The sequence below is a fragment of the Protopterus annectens genome, chromosome 8.part1 (assembly GCF_019279795.1).
Source record: "Protopterus annectens isolate FY-2018-M chromosome 8.part1, PAN1.0, whole genome shotgun sequence".
NCBI classification, from domain to species: Eukaryota; Metazoa; Chordata; order Ceratodontiformes; family Protopteridae; genus Protopterus; species Protopterus annectens.
In genome coordinates, this window is record NC_056742.1 from 238566651 (window position 1) to 238580747 (window position 14097).

The 14097-nt window shown below is 41.0% G+C and overlaps 1 protein-coding gene across 1 annotated transcript in view; it reads right to left on the minus strand.

The window, feature by feature from the left end:
- Nucleotides 1–4827: 4827 nt before the first annotated feature.
- Nucleotides 4828–14097, minus strand: part of DYNC1LI2 (dynein cytoplasmic 1 light intermediate chain 2) — a 720614-nt gene continuing 711344 nt past the window's right edge. The window contains exon 16 of the mRNA XM_044081588.1: nucleotides 4828–9170. Within this exon, the coding sequence (XP_043937523.1) occupies nucleotides 9064–9170 (107 nt within the window). The 3' untranslated portion in view covers nucleotides 4828–9063. The remainder of the gene's footprint in view (nucleotides 9171–14097) is intronic.

Consider the following 14097-nt stretch of genomic DNA (forward strand, 5'->3'; position numbering starts at 1 on the left):
AGAAGCGGGCATCAGGGGCTGTGAAAGTGCCTCACTGAGGACTGGAGAACTGACTAGCTTAATGGAAGCGTCGGTAGGTCTGGACCTGTGCAGTCTGTTTCTCTCTTTATCCTTGCGTTTTTTTGGAAGATCTGATGTCGGATGGCTTACCGAAGCCATATCTGAAATAGAGGACTGAGCGAAAATATCTAGCTACAATAAGGGCCTGACGACATATCGTTCTGGCGTTGAACAATGCACAAAAGCGCCAGCGGGGGACATTGTGGTCTGGGCCTAAGGATGTGACAGTAAGAATGAAAGTCTCGGTGTGGTATTTGCTTTCCCACAGGCGAGACAATTGTTAACTTTTTCTGACATCGGCTAGAGCAAGAAAAAAGGATCCCCAACATGGTACTTAGCTTTAGAACACTTCAACTTCAATTCGGAAAATGAAACTCGGGTAGTAGCCGACCGGCACTTGTGCAAACTGCTTCTGCTTCGGGCTCCTCTGCAAGACAGACTGATGTAATGGCATCAGCTGCCTTACTTTATACTACTGACGACCTGATGTCAGCCCTGAAGAGACAGCAACCAACACAGAAATACAAAGCTTCTGGTATTCAGGCCGAATGAGGGCTACCCTGGCAGGGATAACCCAAATGTGATGACTGCAACAGCGAAACACGAAGAACATACAAGCTCTCAGAGTCTGAATCCGAAATCAGAGTAGAAAACCCTGTGTCTGTCCCTTAATCTTCCTGTTCAGATTCAGAATCTTGAATCGCTTCAGGAAAAAAAGTATCCATCCTTTTTATAAAAAACTACTTTAGAAGAATCAACAGTCTGAATTACATCCTGAGCCAGTGCCATTAAACTTCTCCTAAGGGAATCTGATAAGCAGACATGCTTAGTTTTTTTGCGTTTCTTTTTGACAGGTAAAAATGGGGCCAACTAGTTTACTAATGGCAAAAGCAGCTTCGCCAGGGATGAGCACAGGATTCTGACAACAGGGAAGCCTTCTCTGTTCCCTCTACCAGGACTGACAAGAGTGGTTCTCCCTTGCCTACTGAGGGGACCTCAACTGCAGAGGATGTGGCTAACCAAATCCATAGTGGCTGTAGGTTCTATACTGGAGGCATCTGGGGTAAAAGTAGAAGAAATGGCCACATGAAAGTCACCCACCTGCGACAGAGACAAATTATCCTGCTGTGGTGGCAAAGGCTATTCACTTTCTTTTTTGTGGCTGCAGAAAGAAACGACCATGGGACTAGTAGTTTGTTCCATGATCAAGCTGCCTCCTTCCCGGGGAAGACAAACAGCAAATGCAAGTAAAAATTATAAGTCTTTAAAAGTAAAAGTCACTTTTTAATACACAGAAAAACACAATAAAAAAAAACACAACCTTAAAACACTTTTTTTTACACTTTTTGGAGGCTGGCAAACAATTTCTCCATAAGAAAACTGTCTTCAGTTTGTTCACACAACTTTTAAACCATCAGGAAAACAGCACTCTCGTTTAAAAGTATGATATTCTTATGGCTGTCCTTTAAAATACAACGCTTTTAGCTATGAAACAACTCTCCTAAAAACAAAAAGGATGAAAGACAAAAGTTAAGAAAATGGAAGGTTTTCTCCCCAAAGGGAACTTAACTGCCCAGCAAAGGAACAGAATCAAGCTGACCATCTAGTCTCAAAAGCCTTACAGGAGTGTACTCTTTGGGCAGCAGTAAAGTCCTGAAGGGGCTTGGTGCACAAACTTGTTTATTAGTCAACTCAGCTTTAGCTGTTTGACAGTTTGGGCATGTGGACGGTGCCCTGAAGCTTTGGAAGCTGGTTAGCTGTTATATCTTTGGCAGGATATAACCCATACCACTAAGGCTACTGCAGCAATGATCAATATGACAAACATTTCATAAGGGAAGGCAGTAAACTGAGAACCTCTTAGGATAGATTAATACTGTTTAAAATGAGGGTGGGGTAATCAAGATCCCCCAGCTGAGGGCTGTAAAGTAATGCTGAAGACACTAAAGTAAGCATTGAGAAGTGACAACCTGTAGTAAAGGAAGAACTACACTTTCAAAACATTATTGCAAAGACGAAAGATAAATGTAGAAACTGGGTGAGAAAAGGAACAATATTTTTCTGGGAACAGATATGAAAAGGGGAGGATTAGAAATACTGCAGAATTATGAAAATACAGTATAGACTTTAAAATTGAGATTTCTGAGGTGGTTGGAACAGCAGTGATGGTGGTGAAAATATACCCAGGGAAGAATACAGAGAAATCAAAGTTGGTAGATTGATGGAAAGGAGGATAAAACAGGAACAAAACCAAAAGTAGAAGAATATATAGAAAAAGGGGGCCAAGGCAGAATCACGAAAGAAAGTGGCAGAAGTAGGTTAAATACAGGAGTGAGGAGCAGCACACGGATAATAGGAGCTAAACGAAACAAAAGGAAAATCAAAAGGTGAATGACTCAGTCCTGAAACTGTGAAATGTGAATACGTGGATCAATGAAATAAAGACATTATGCTATGCTGTGCTAGTAAAGCACAGAGACGAAAATACAGGGGATAAAAGCAAAGCAGTGAAAAGGGGTAAAAAAGGCAATCAGAGGAAAAAATGTGGTAAGGAATGTATTATTTAATAAGGTTATATACAGATGTAAAGGTAATGGAAATAGTAAAGCAGAAAACAGTACTCATAAAAAATTCATAGTGCATCTGTTTTTAATTAAAAAAAACTCAGGTTTTAAATAGTAGTCTGCGGTGGGGATGCAGTTTAGTTATAGGTTCACAGATTAGGCTGATGCAGTTTAGTTATAGGTTCACAGACTAGGCTAACGGCCACTAGGGCTTTTATAAGCCTAGCTGCACATCCCAAACAAATTTTGTCCCAGAGTACCTTGGCATCTATTAGGAGGGGGAGTATGTCAGTAAGGAGGTAGCCAAGGGTTGTGTGCATTTGTGTGTGTGTTAACCGGAGAATATTTTCCTTACTGACAGCCATTGTTCAGAGACATGGGAGCCAGACTGGGGTGAATTATCATTCCCCCCCCACCCAATGTTGAAGGCTTTGAGTATTAGGAATGAAATCTGATTCATATGGATGGGGAGCATATTCCAAAATGCAGGGATCCTTTGAGTCAAATCTCATTCTCACCAGCATGTTCAATTTAGCAACATTCAAATCCCTATATCCAGCGTTTCTAGTGCCGCTTGTTTTGCGGATGTGCAAAAGATGCAGCAAGACTGGACCAGAGGACGGTTTATAAGCCATGCATAGATCACCTCTCAATAGCCTGTAGGAGACATAGAAAGGGCTTCTAGGTGATCTGTGTAGAACCCGATATTCATGCCCTAGATTATCCTGGTGAGGAACTTCTATGGGTGCTCCAGCTGTTGCTAATGTTTACTTAGGTATGTGCCAAAGGGGCAGTGTACTCTGTGATGAGTCTGATGAGAGCGGAGTGGTATTACAACTTTTTTGGACCCTAATGCCATATCCTTACCTACAAGTTGGGCAACGTATTTTCTTACCATCTTTGCTACATGTTGGTTAAAGGCCAGATTACTGTCTACATATGTTCCCACATCCCTAACTTCTGGGTCGACTCTTAGGGGTGTTTTATTAATGAAGTAATTAAATTGTGTGAACAATATCCCAAAGGGCATTATAATACATTCCGTGTCATTGAGTTTTAAGCCATGGCTCTGGCACTAATCACTTGACTCTGTTAGACCCTCTTTCAAGATGGTGTCAGGGTAATCTAGGATAGCTCCCAATTTACAGTCTTCTGCAAACTTGGTGAGCCAAAGGCCTTTGACATCAGATTTAACTTCCGAAAAGTAGATGCCAAATTAGATTGGGCCAAGCACAGATGCCCGAGGTACTCTGCTGCTGACCAGCTTCTTGGTGAAGGTGGTCTCACCAATCCTGATTTCTTGGGTCCTGTGAGTCAGCTGGCAGTCTAGCAAGTTATGCAGGGATTTATGCCTAGTTTGGAGAGTTTAACACCTGACTGGAATACTGCACTGAATGCCTTGGCCAGGTAAAGGTATGCACTGTTTTACCCTCATCCATTGCCTTGGTGATCCTCTAGAAGAAATCGACCAGATTAAGTAGGCACAATCTTTCCCTAAAGCCAAAATGGGATGAGTCTAATGTCTGTAGGTTCCCAATGTCCTTGTTGATTATTTCTTGACGATTCATTCCATGGCTTTGCATATTACACTTGTCAGACTGATGGGTCTGTAGTTCAGGGGTCAGTTGATGTTCCGCCCTTATGAAGTGGGATGACTGTTGTGGTCCTCCATTCACTTGGTATGTAACCTGCTCTGAGGGTGAAGATCTATGAGGACTATGTGAGATACCCTTCATGTTTTAGAGTATTCAGGAGACAATCAAGGATATTGTCAGAGCCCACTGACACAATGTTTTTGGCCTTAGCAAGCACCACCAGAATCTGATCCCTGCTAATAATTGGAGAGTGTGCGCCAGAAGAGATTTTGCAGTGCAAAGCTGGAGGGGGTGAAGTTGGAGATAAATTTACCAGGCAGTAGATTAGCTAGGTCTCCCCGATCAGTGAAGGTGGCGCAGTTTACCACCAGTTCAGCAGACTGACGAGTATCACCTTTAAACGTTCTGGACATAACTGAAAAAGGCCTTTTGATTGTCTTGGCTTCAGAGGCAATTCTAACATTGTAGTTGGCCTTGTTGGACTTGGACCTTTTAGTTTCTCATTTAGTTGAATCACAAAGCTCTTTATAGGAGGTCACTCTGGTTTTGGTCATGACTTTTTTCTTTACAGTGCTAAGGTGAAGATTCCACCACAAGGGTTTATGGTGTTTTCAGGAGTTACAGGTTTTCAACCTTAAAGTTGTAGATTTGTGCAGAATGAGTGACATTTCAAGTACACATCTGAAGCTTCCTCTATGAAAGATTGAAGTATGACAGTTTGAAAAATTTCTGTCACATTTCTAAAAACACATTTCTCCTACAACCTACATACGTGCATTTTCTTTTTTTTTCTTTTTTGCAGGTAGCTCCAAGCTTACACAACACTGAGGGAAAAACTGCATTAAAGAAACAGCAATTGCATGTAAATAGCAATCCTGTTATTCATGGCAGTCTAACTTCCAATCCACAACAAAAAATGTCGTTATGACTAGTTATAACCCCATTCACCTGTAGGGAAACGAGAAAAAATGTGAAATACCAAAGTTTCCATAATAAGGGAGTTGAATAATGCAAATGAGCCTGATTTCGGAAAAGCCAATTTGTTCAAAAATTAGGAAGGTTCGACTCTTTTCTCCCTCTTGCAGATGAAAGGCACAGCCTACCTATACCCAACCATTTAAACATTTATCCAGATATGAGAAAGAACTGAATAATTTGCAGATCTTTGAAATTCACTGGTTCTCTCATTTCCCCACTCACCAGAAACAAAAATATAAAGCCGTATTAAGGTATATACAGAAAAAAAGCTACATATTAATGAAATAATTTACCTTAATGAACACAGACACACAAATGTGTCACTACAATGTTATGAAGTCTGGATTCATGTTTATTGAAACCAGTATTTAAAGACATTCTTTCTGCCAGCTCTATAAAGCAAGATTCCATATTACTGCATACTGCCTCTGGCTAAAATTATACTGCTGCACTGAGGTTTACTTTCAGGCTGCAGTCTGAAACTCAAGTTTAAACCACAATTTGACCTTTTAGCAGGACAAGGTTGTAATTTTACAGGCAATATACTGTTGTCTTTGATATACAGAGCAGTAAGTTAAATAAAAATATTCTGTTTAATAAAAACACTGTTGCTATATGCCAATTATTTAATTAAAAAAATGTTCAAGTGCAAACTCAATTCAAGCAGCATAAAACTGGTATCCTTTATGGCATCTTGCCAAAAAATAATTTAGTTTGACAGTATCAGTCACCAGGAAGCTAACTGGTGCCAAAACAAAAACAGGTACGACTAAAAGCATATAAACATATTCCAAAATTAGTTTAATAGCCTGCTATACAAATATATCTTAAGATAAAACTAATGTCTGACTCTTACTTGAGAAGATAAAGGCTACTTTAAGTCTGCCCTTTGGTTCCAGTGCTTGAAAACACCAATAACGCAACTGTGTGCATAACTGTGCAAGGAAGAGTATTTACTTGCAATTAAACTACAGCAAAATAAGTCATGTCATATTAAAACTGCTTGAGTAATTAGTTCTAATGTGACTGCATATTGGCATGTAATTAAAAGAAAGACATTAAATAGTTGCCAGCTTTTATTCTTTAAATGAGCTTGAGCCAACAATTAAAATACTTTATCATTTATTTCTGGCCTTATATACAAAAGCACTCTGATGAATGGCAACATCATGGAATACTGATAAAGTGGACAGTGTAAATCCTTCAAGCTGTTGCACTACTAGCTTACCATTTGCTATACTAAGAAAAGCAGTTGCAAGTCTCCACCGCCACTTCAAGCCATTTAATGCCTGGAATTCAGACAAAACAGTCTCCTGCTTGTGGGCCATGTAATCCCAGACTAAAAATATCCAGTACTACAATAAAAGACCTGAAATAATGGAACACCGAAAAGACAGCATTAACAGTAGCGCTAGGAAACCTTTAAACTGGAAAGTCCCTTACCAACCTAAAAATGATGGTCCAAAACTCCCCATACTTACAACCAGGACCATAGCTTTTTAAGCTGGTTTCTAAAGATGCACAGTAAGTGACATTTTTTGTAGAACATGCAGAAGCTAAATGCAGTCAAGACTGCAAAATGCACCGAGCCATTTAGCTCCAAGTAAGACATCTTGGGACATATTCAACTTGAACATGACTACTGAAGCTATATAAACTGTTATGCTAAATGATGCTACTGGCCTTTTGAGTCTACAAGCAACCTTTGGAATATTTGCTCTGAAATGTTGAAAGAAAGGTACATTTTTCGTATGGAGGTACTACAATGTGTCACCCTTACTGACTTATAAGACTTCCAGCAGTCTGGGCTAAAGTCATCCACATGGTACCCTACTCACAGTGCTGCCAATAAGAAAAGCAATAGCAAGATATTTCCTATACCCTCCATCAAGTCCAGAGCAGACACACGGAAGCGCCAAGGAGTTGCATTTTTGTATGTAAGCAAAAAAGGGATTTCCATAACTGGTAATTTTACAACCATTATGTTTTCATGGTATGGTATGCTAAAAAGAATTACATATGCGTAAGACACATGTACTTAAGTGCAGTTCATGTATTTTCAAAATATATACATACACAAACTATAAATAGTTCCATCTTCCAGTCACTGGCATACTTTCTCCAAGGAGCACACAACTGCAAATGGACAACTGAATATACTTTTTGGGAGCAGGGAATATGCTTTTTAGTACCTAGTTTTGCATCGACTTATTTTCACTACTGGGAATAACCTTTGCAGATATTACTTGAAATACTTGCCCTATACCAGTTACGATGGTAAAGCACGAAAATTCCCTATACTTCTGAACAGTGCATAAGTCTTTTACAGAACATGCAAAGGCTGCAAGAAATTAGTTTATCATTAGTGATCAGCATTTTATCGTGCACTTAACATTTTGTTCAGTCATCTGTTTTTCATACAATAAACAAATTCAAGTAAAGTAGATTCGGCATAATATGACTTGCAGGTTACCCTTCAAAAGATAATTATACACAACATTCAGAGAACTCTGCACAATGGTAGTGTTTTGACTAAAAAAAATGTTGATCCAATACTCTCAGAAGAAGCTGATGAAATACTTATAACCTCCATTTACACCAGATTACTGAAGCATGGAAAGAGCAACATTTTGTTATTCTATACCCCAAAAAGCTTGCTTTGAACTATGAGATGGTCAAGAAGAGTCCAAATTAAACAAGTCAAAGATCTGATTATTTCAATGATAATGTGGTCTAAAATTCAAGGGAGGCTTCTAGTGCAGTTTAGCAGCTACGTGCTGAAAACTGCAATATATTCTTACTGTTATGTGATGCTGAATGTGTAGCACAGTCAACTGGTAAACATTTTTAAATGTTAATATCCCATTTTGTGCCACTGTGAAAAGTAACTGTTAACCCATACCACATCACTGGCTAACAGCCACTGAAAATTAAAAAAATGAGATGCACAAGACCACTAACTTGGAGAAGGAAAGGGGTGGAAAAACAAACGCACACAAAAATGAAACAGAAATGGGATCACCTGTAGTACAGTGCACAAACTTAATTCAAGCACCAGCTACACCACTTCTAGTAAAAAGTGCATCAGGCACTTGGATCAAAAAAAAAATGATTTCTCCATCTGCTTCAAGTCCTTCACAAGCCCATATACCATTTTTATAAAATGCAGAATGGAATTGCATCCTCCTGACAACCATCTAAATTCACTCATGAATGGCAGCTCTGAGGGTTTAAATGCATTATCAGCTCTAACCACCCCATAAAATGTTAAACAAGCCACATTTTATGTATTACGTATTCTTCTATTCCATTGCTTCTCTCCATTTAAATGAACATTCTGTAGTCACTCTCCAGTCAATTCACCCACATTTCCACGTTAGTGTTGCAGAAATCCTTGGACTCAGAACTGTTCTCTTAACTGCGTCGAGCTACAACCACCTTAACATCTCACCAACATACAACTGGCCAGACTGGGTAGACGTTTCTAAATGGGCTGACTGAGCCATCACAGTGCGTTTTAAAATCATACCTGTGCTATCAGTTTCTTTAGGAAAACAAATCGCCTTTTCACTCTCAGGATCCATTCTGTCAAAGCAGTGCCACTTGTTCAGTTGCAAGTTAAGAGGGAAATGGCATTACAGAAATTGTTAATGGTGTTCTCAAACACAGGGATTTTATATGCAAACCTCCAGTATGCACATATTACACCTGGAAAAGCCAATGAAGTTTACATTATTGTCTTCACTCCCCCTCCTCCTCCCACCCCACCCCCCAAAGTAGCATTTGCCATCATCAGGCAAATTCTTTTCTGATCAGTATACATAGGTGAAATTTGGTCAATTAAATATACAACGCTAAATTAATGTTCAAGCTTCATTTTCCGTTGCTGAAGTGGAGTTTGTTGTGATGGAATCTGGTTTACGTGTCATTCTGTCCAGTTCTTCTTGTACATTAGACAAAACAGGCTTTTGACCTAGAAAAAAAAATAAGCATATGGATATTAAGAGCTACTCATACCCTGGGGAACATTTTCTATTTGTAAACTATCTTCATAACCCAATTTAGTCAGTCTATGCTGTATCTTGACCAATCCAATTAAATACATTTACATCAATGGCCATATATAATAAATTCAAGAAACGGATGATTTTAAATCACCATTTTGCTATAATTAAAACATCTGCTGCTTATCTGGTTCTCCAGGTTTAATCTGCAATGCTGAAAGGAAAGGGTAGTGGTTGGCAAATAAGTGTGGTGGTACAGCAGTCATCGGCCCCCCTCCCCATACAAATCCCATCCAATGCTTTGCATCCCTCAAACAGGAACTCCAAAAAGGGCTCAATGAAAGCTAAACAGATAGCAGTATTAGCTCAACATGACTAAACAGTAACTGGCAGTATCAACACTACTGGCAATGTTAAAGTATTAGCATTTTGCAAAAGGCAGACAAACAGGGAAAGTACAGTTGTGTACACTTACCATAAATGCAGACGTTAGAGTGTATTCACTGATGCAGTCATTACATTTGGGTAATCCTGCTGGCAGGTTGCCCTCAGTCGGCCTGATTAACAAAGTCTTGGGTCCTGCATTGGTTGCTGTCCCTTCTTCCATGACGTCAGGGGTATAAAACATGCAGCCAATGCCATTGCATCATTTTTTCTTGCCCCAGATGTCAGGTGCCCCCCTTATAGGGAGCAAATAAACAAAAACACAAAGGTATACCTCCAACAAAAGGCAAATACACCAAAAAGGCTTTTAAGCATAGTAAAGGAAAGTAGAGGTATAGCCAGAAGAAATTAGGGGGCTGGAGGGAGGGTAACCAGGACTGCAACAGTGAATACACTCTAACATCTACATTTATGGTAAGTGTACACAACTGTACTATGTTCTTCGTGTATCACTGTTGCAGTCATTACATTTGGATATATTCCCAAAGCTATGGTTGGGAGGAGGAGTTTATACAGCATTAGGGCCAGCTAGAAGGCCCTGCAAGACAGCAGTGGCAAAGCCAGCTCTGGATTTAGAGAAAACTGGCAAATGATAATGCTTGGTGAAAGTATGTACAGAACTCCAGGTAGCAGCTTCTAGTATGCCCCTGGTAGGAATACCTCTGAGGAAGGCTGCAGAAGTAGATGCAGCCCTGGTGGAATGAGATCTGATCGCCTGGGAGATAGGTTTTCCATGGTGCTTACAGCAGAAATGAATGCAATGGCTTATCCATTTAGAAATGGTTTATTTTGAAATAGCCTGCCCCTCTGCCCCTGCAGCAAATGCTGCCAGCAGTTCAGATTGTCTTTGAGGTTTAGTCCTGTCCAAGTAGAATCTAAGTTGTCTGTACACATTCCAAGGAATACAGAATCCATTCCCCTTTGTTCTGTGGATTGGGAAAGATTGCTGGCAAATGAATAGACTGATTAAGAGCCACACTGGATACCACCTTGGGCATGAAGGATGGATTGGTCCTGAGTGACACCCTGTCCACATGAAAGATGATGAAAGGCTCCACTGCCATAAGGGCCTGTAATTCAGATATCTTTCTAGCTGAAGTGATTGCTAAAAGGAAGGCTGTTTTCCAAGAAAGAAATTTTAAGTCTGCAGTAGCAGCTGGCTCGAAAGGAGGTAGAGTGAGTTTCTCCAATACAAAGTTAAGGTCCCAGGCAGGGGGTAGTCTCAAGTTTTTCTGCCCCTCTGAGGTACTGCTATGAGCAGAGGATGAGAAAAGAGGGGAGGTTCTGTGTTATAATGAGCTGAAATGGCTGAGGCTTGGATTTTGATGGAGGAAAAAGACGGGCCCTTGTGAAGCATCTCTGTTAAGTATCACAAAATCTGAGGTAAATTGGGCGCTGCTGTGCTCATCCCTTGAGACTGGTTCCAGGCACAGAATTTTTTCCATTTGTCAGCATAAGATTTTCTAGTACTAGGTCTCCTTGCCTCTAAGATGACATCCATCACAGGTTTGCTGAGGGATGAAAAGGGTGAATTTAAGTGATTTGCCAGAATGCAAAGCTCAAAGTTGGAAGCTGAGGGCATAGAAATTGGTTCTCCTGCTGGGACACAGCAGGGAAGGGGTCTGAGGCAGGTGCCATGGAGGTAACTGCGACACACTGTGCAGGAGGGGTACCAGTGTTGGCACGGCCAGTCTGCAGCAATCAAGATCATCCTTGGTTTGTCCTGTTTGACTTTTAGTAGAACTTTGGAGAGCAGAGGCAGCGGGGGAAAGTTTTAGACTGATAGGTTTTTTCAGCTGAAGGACAGAGCATCCACTTTCCAAGCTTGTTTGTGGGGAGTCCTTGTGCAAATCTTGTCCAACTGGTAATTCTAGGGGGGAGGCAAATAGATCTATGTCTGGGCTCCCCCATTCGCTTGTCAGCATTTTGAAAAGCCTTGGTTCCAGTTTCCACTCGTGTGGGTCCATGAGGTTTCCGCTTAGTCTGTCTGCCAGTGTATTTAATTTTCCTGGCAGGAATTGAGCTTGTAGGTGCACTTGGTAGCTGAAGGCTGCATTCCACAATGCCATGGCTAGTCTGCAGAGGGGGTAGGAATGTGTATTCCCCTGCTTGTGTATGTAGCACATAACCGTGTTGTCAGTCTTTAACATTAGTTGTCCTGGAAGAATGTAGTCCTTGAAGGCTGTCAGAGCATTCTTGTACAGCTAACATTTCTTTTTGATTGGTATGAAGGTGCATTTGGCTTGGGTTCCATTTGCCCTGAATGCACTTCCCTGCCAGGTGAGCCCCCCATGCATAGTCTGATGCATCTGTTGTTAGGGTTTGGGTGGCAGGGGTAGTGTAAATGGTAGTCCATTGTTTTGGTGGCAGGCCTCTACCCACCAGAGAATCTCTAGGCGTAGGCAAGGTATGACAAGAATCATTGTTTCCAGGCTGTGAGAATGTTGACTCACAGCCTGTAGTTTCCTCATATGCAGTCTTGCATATGGAATTAGAAGAATGCAGGAGGCCATGAACCCCAAGGCTTGCAGTATCTGTCTTGCAGATAGTAGGGTTTTTGTGGCCACTTGTTTGAAATAGGTTACAAAATGAATTTGCTTTTCTGGTGTAAGGAAGCCATCTGGGAAGTTGTATTCAAGCTTGCTCCCAAGAATGTAATTTGTTGACAGGGTACCGGTTGTGATTTCTTTTTGTTTATAGTGTACCCCAGACAAGTTATAACCCTTTTTACAAACGCCAGATGATTTAAAAGTATGCCATGGCTTTCTGTCTGAATTAGACAATTGTCCAAGTATGGGTATATCTGAATACTTCTTTGCCTGCAAAAAGCAATAACTGGAGCCAGGCACTTTGTGAATACCCTGGGCACAGTAGACAAGCCAAAGGGCAGTGCAGAGAACTGATAATGCGTGCAGCCTGCTTTGAAGTGTAGGTATCTTCTGCAAGATTTCCTGATTGGGATGTGCAGGTATGCTTCTTTTAAATCTAGTGTTGCCATCCAGGTGTCTTTGCTTAGCATAGGAAGTAATCGACGAAGAGTCAGCATCTTGAATTTTGGTATCTCCAGAAAGGTTTAGAGTAGACGGGTCCAGGATTGGACGCCATGATTGGTCTTTTCTGGGTACCAGGAAAAGTCTGGAGTAGAAACCTTGTCCCTTTTCCTCTTTTGGTACCAGTTAAATAGCCCCCATGCTTAAGAGGGAAAGTAGTTGTTTTTGAGCCTCTGCCCACTGATTTGGGGTCAGGTCTGGCCACCCATTTGGTGTTGGCAACATGTGGAAATGAAATCTGTATCCCTGGGACACTATTTAAAACCCATTTGTCCTGGGTTATGAGTTCCCAGTTCTTTGCATAAAGAGCAATCTTTCCCCCCAAAGGGGCAGTCAAAAGATAAGTGCTTGGTACTTTTAAAAGGAAGTCATTGAGACTGTTTACCATAGGGGGTGTCTTATTTCCAGATATGGAAGTGGAGGACCCCCACTGCTTGGTTCTGAGAGTCACCTGGGACTGAAACCTGGGGTTTTTGCTGTGTCTAGGTTTGGCCTGAGAAGACCTGGAAGGGACCGAAAAGGACCATTTCTTAGTAGGCCAGTGCCTACTAAATCTAAGAGGTTGCACTTGTAAAAAAAAAATCTTTCACAGTTTGCATAGATTTAGCTTTATCTTCCATCTTTTTAAGAATTTATTCAGCCTTGCTATCAAACAGGCAGTCCTGATTTAAAGGAGCATCCAACAATTTAGCTTTAACATGATCAGTCAAAGTCAAGCATGCCTTCTAAGCACATGACCCAGTAACAGCAGCCCTGCAAGAGGCCTCTAAAGAATCAAAACCACATTGCAAAGTATGTTTTCCAACTTGTTCAGCAGAATGCATTAAGTCCTGTAAATCTTTATTTTCCACAGAGTCAGGAATCAACATCATTTTATGTTTAAGCAGTCCAATAACATGTTGCTGATATTTTAACATATGGAATTGGCAGTTTAAAGCTCTGATTGCCAAGGCTGCAGAAGTATAAACCTTTTTTACCCCATCTATCCAGAAGGGGTAGGATTTTTAGCAGTAGAAGCCTTAATGCCCTTGGGCCCCTGAGAAATAGTCTGGATCTGCAACAGGATTTTTGAAAAGGAACTTGTGGGACTCAGGAACCCTGTAGCATCTGTCAAGTTTACTTGGAGCAGGAGGCAGGGAATCGGGGGCCAAACTGGATTCCGAGAAAACATCAACAATGTCTAGTACAGGAGGTATAGCCAAAGGCCTATGCTGAGGTAGAAGGAAATTCCTAAGCCTCTTTTTTGAATCAGAAAATTCCTGGCTTTCCCAGTGAAAATGCTCCCTTAATGTATGCAAAGTTTCCCCAAAAGAAAAATCCCCAGGAGGGGGAAGCAGAGGGAATAGAATCCTCTGCATCAGAATCCTCATAAGTAGGTATGGACAAATCCAGGTTATCAGAA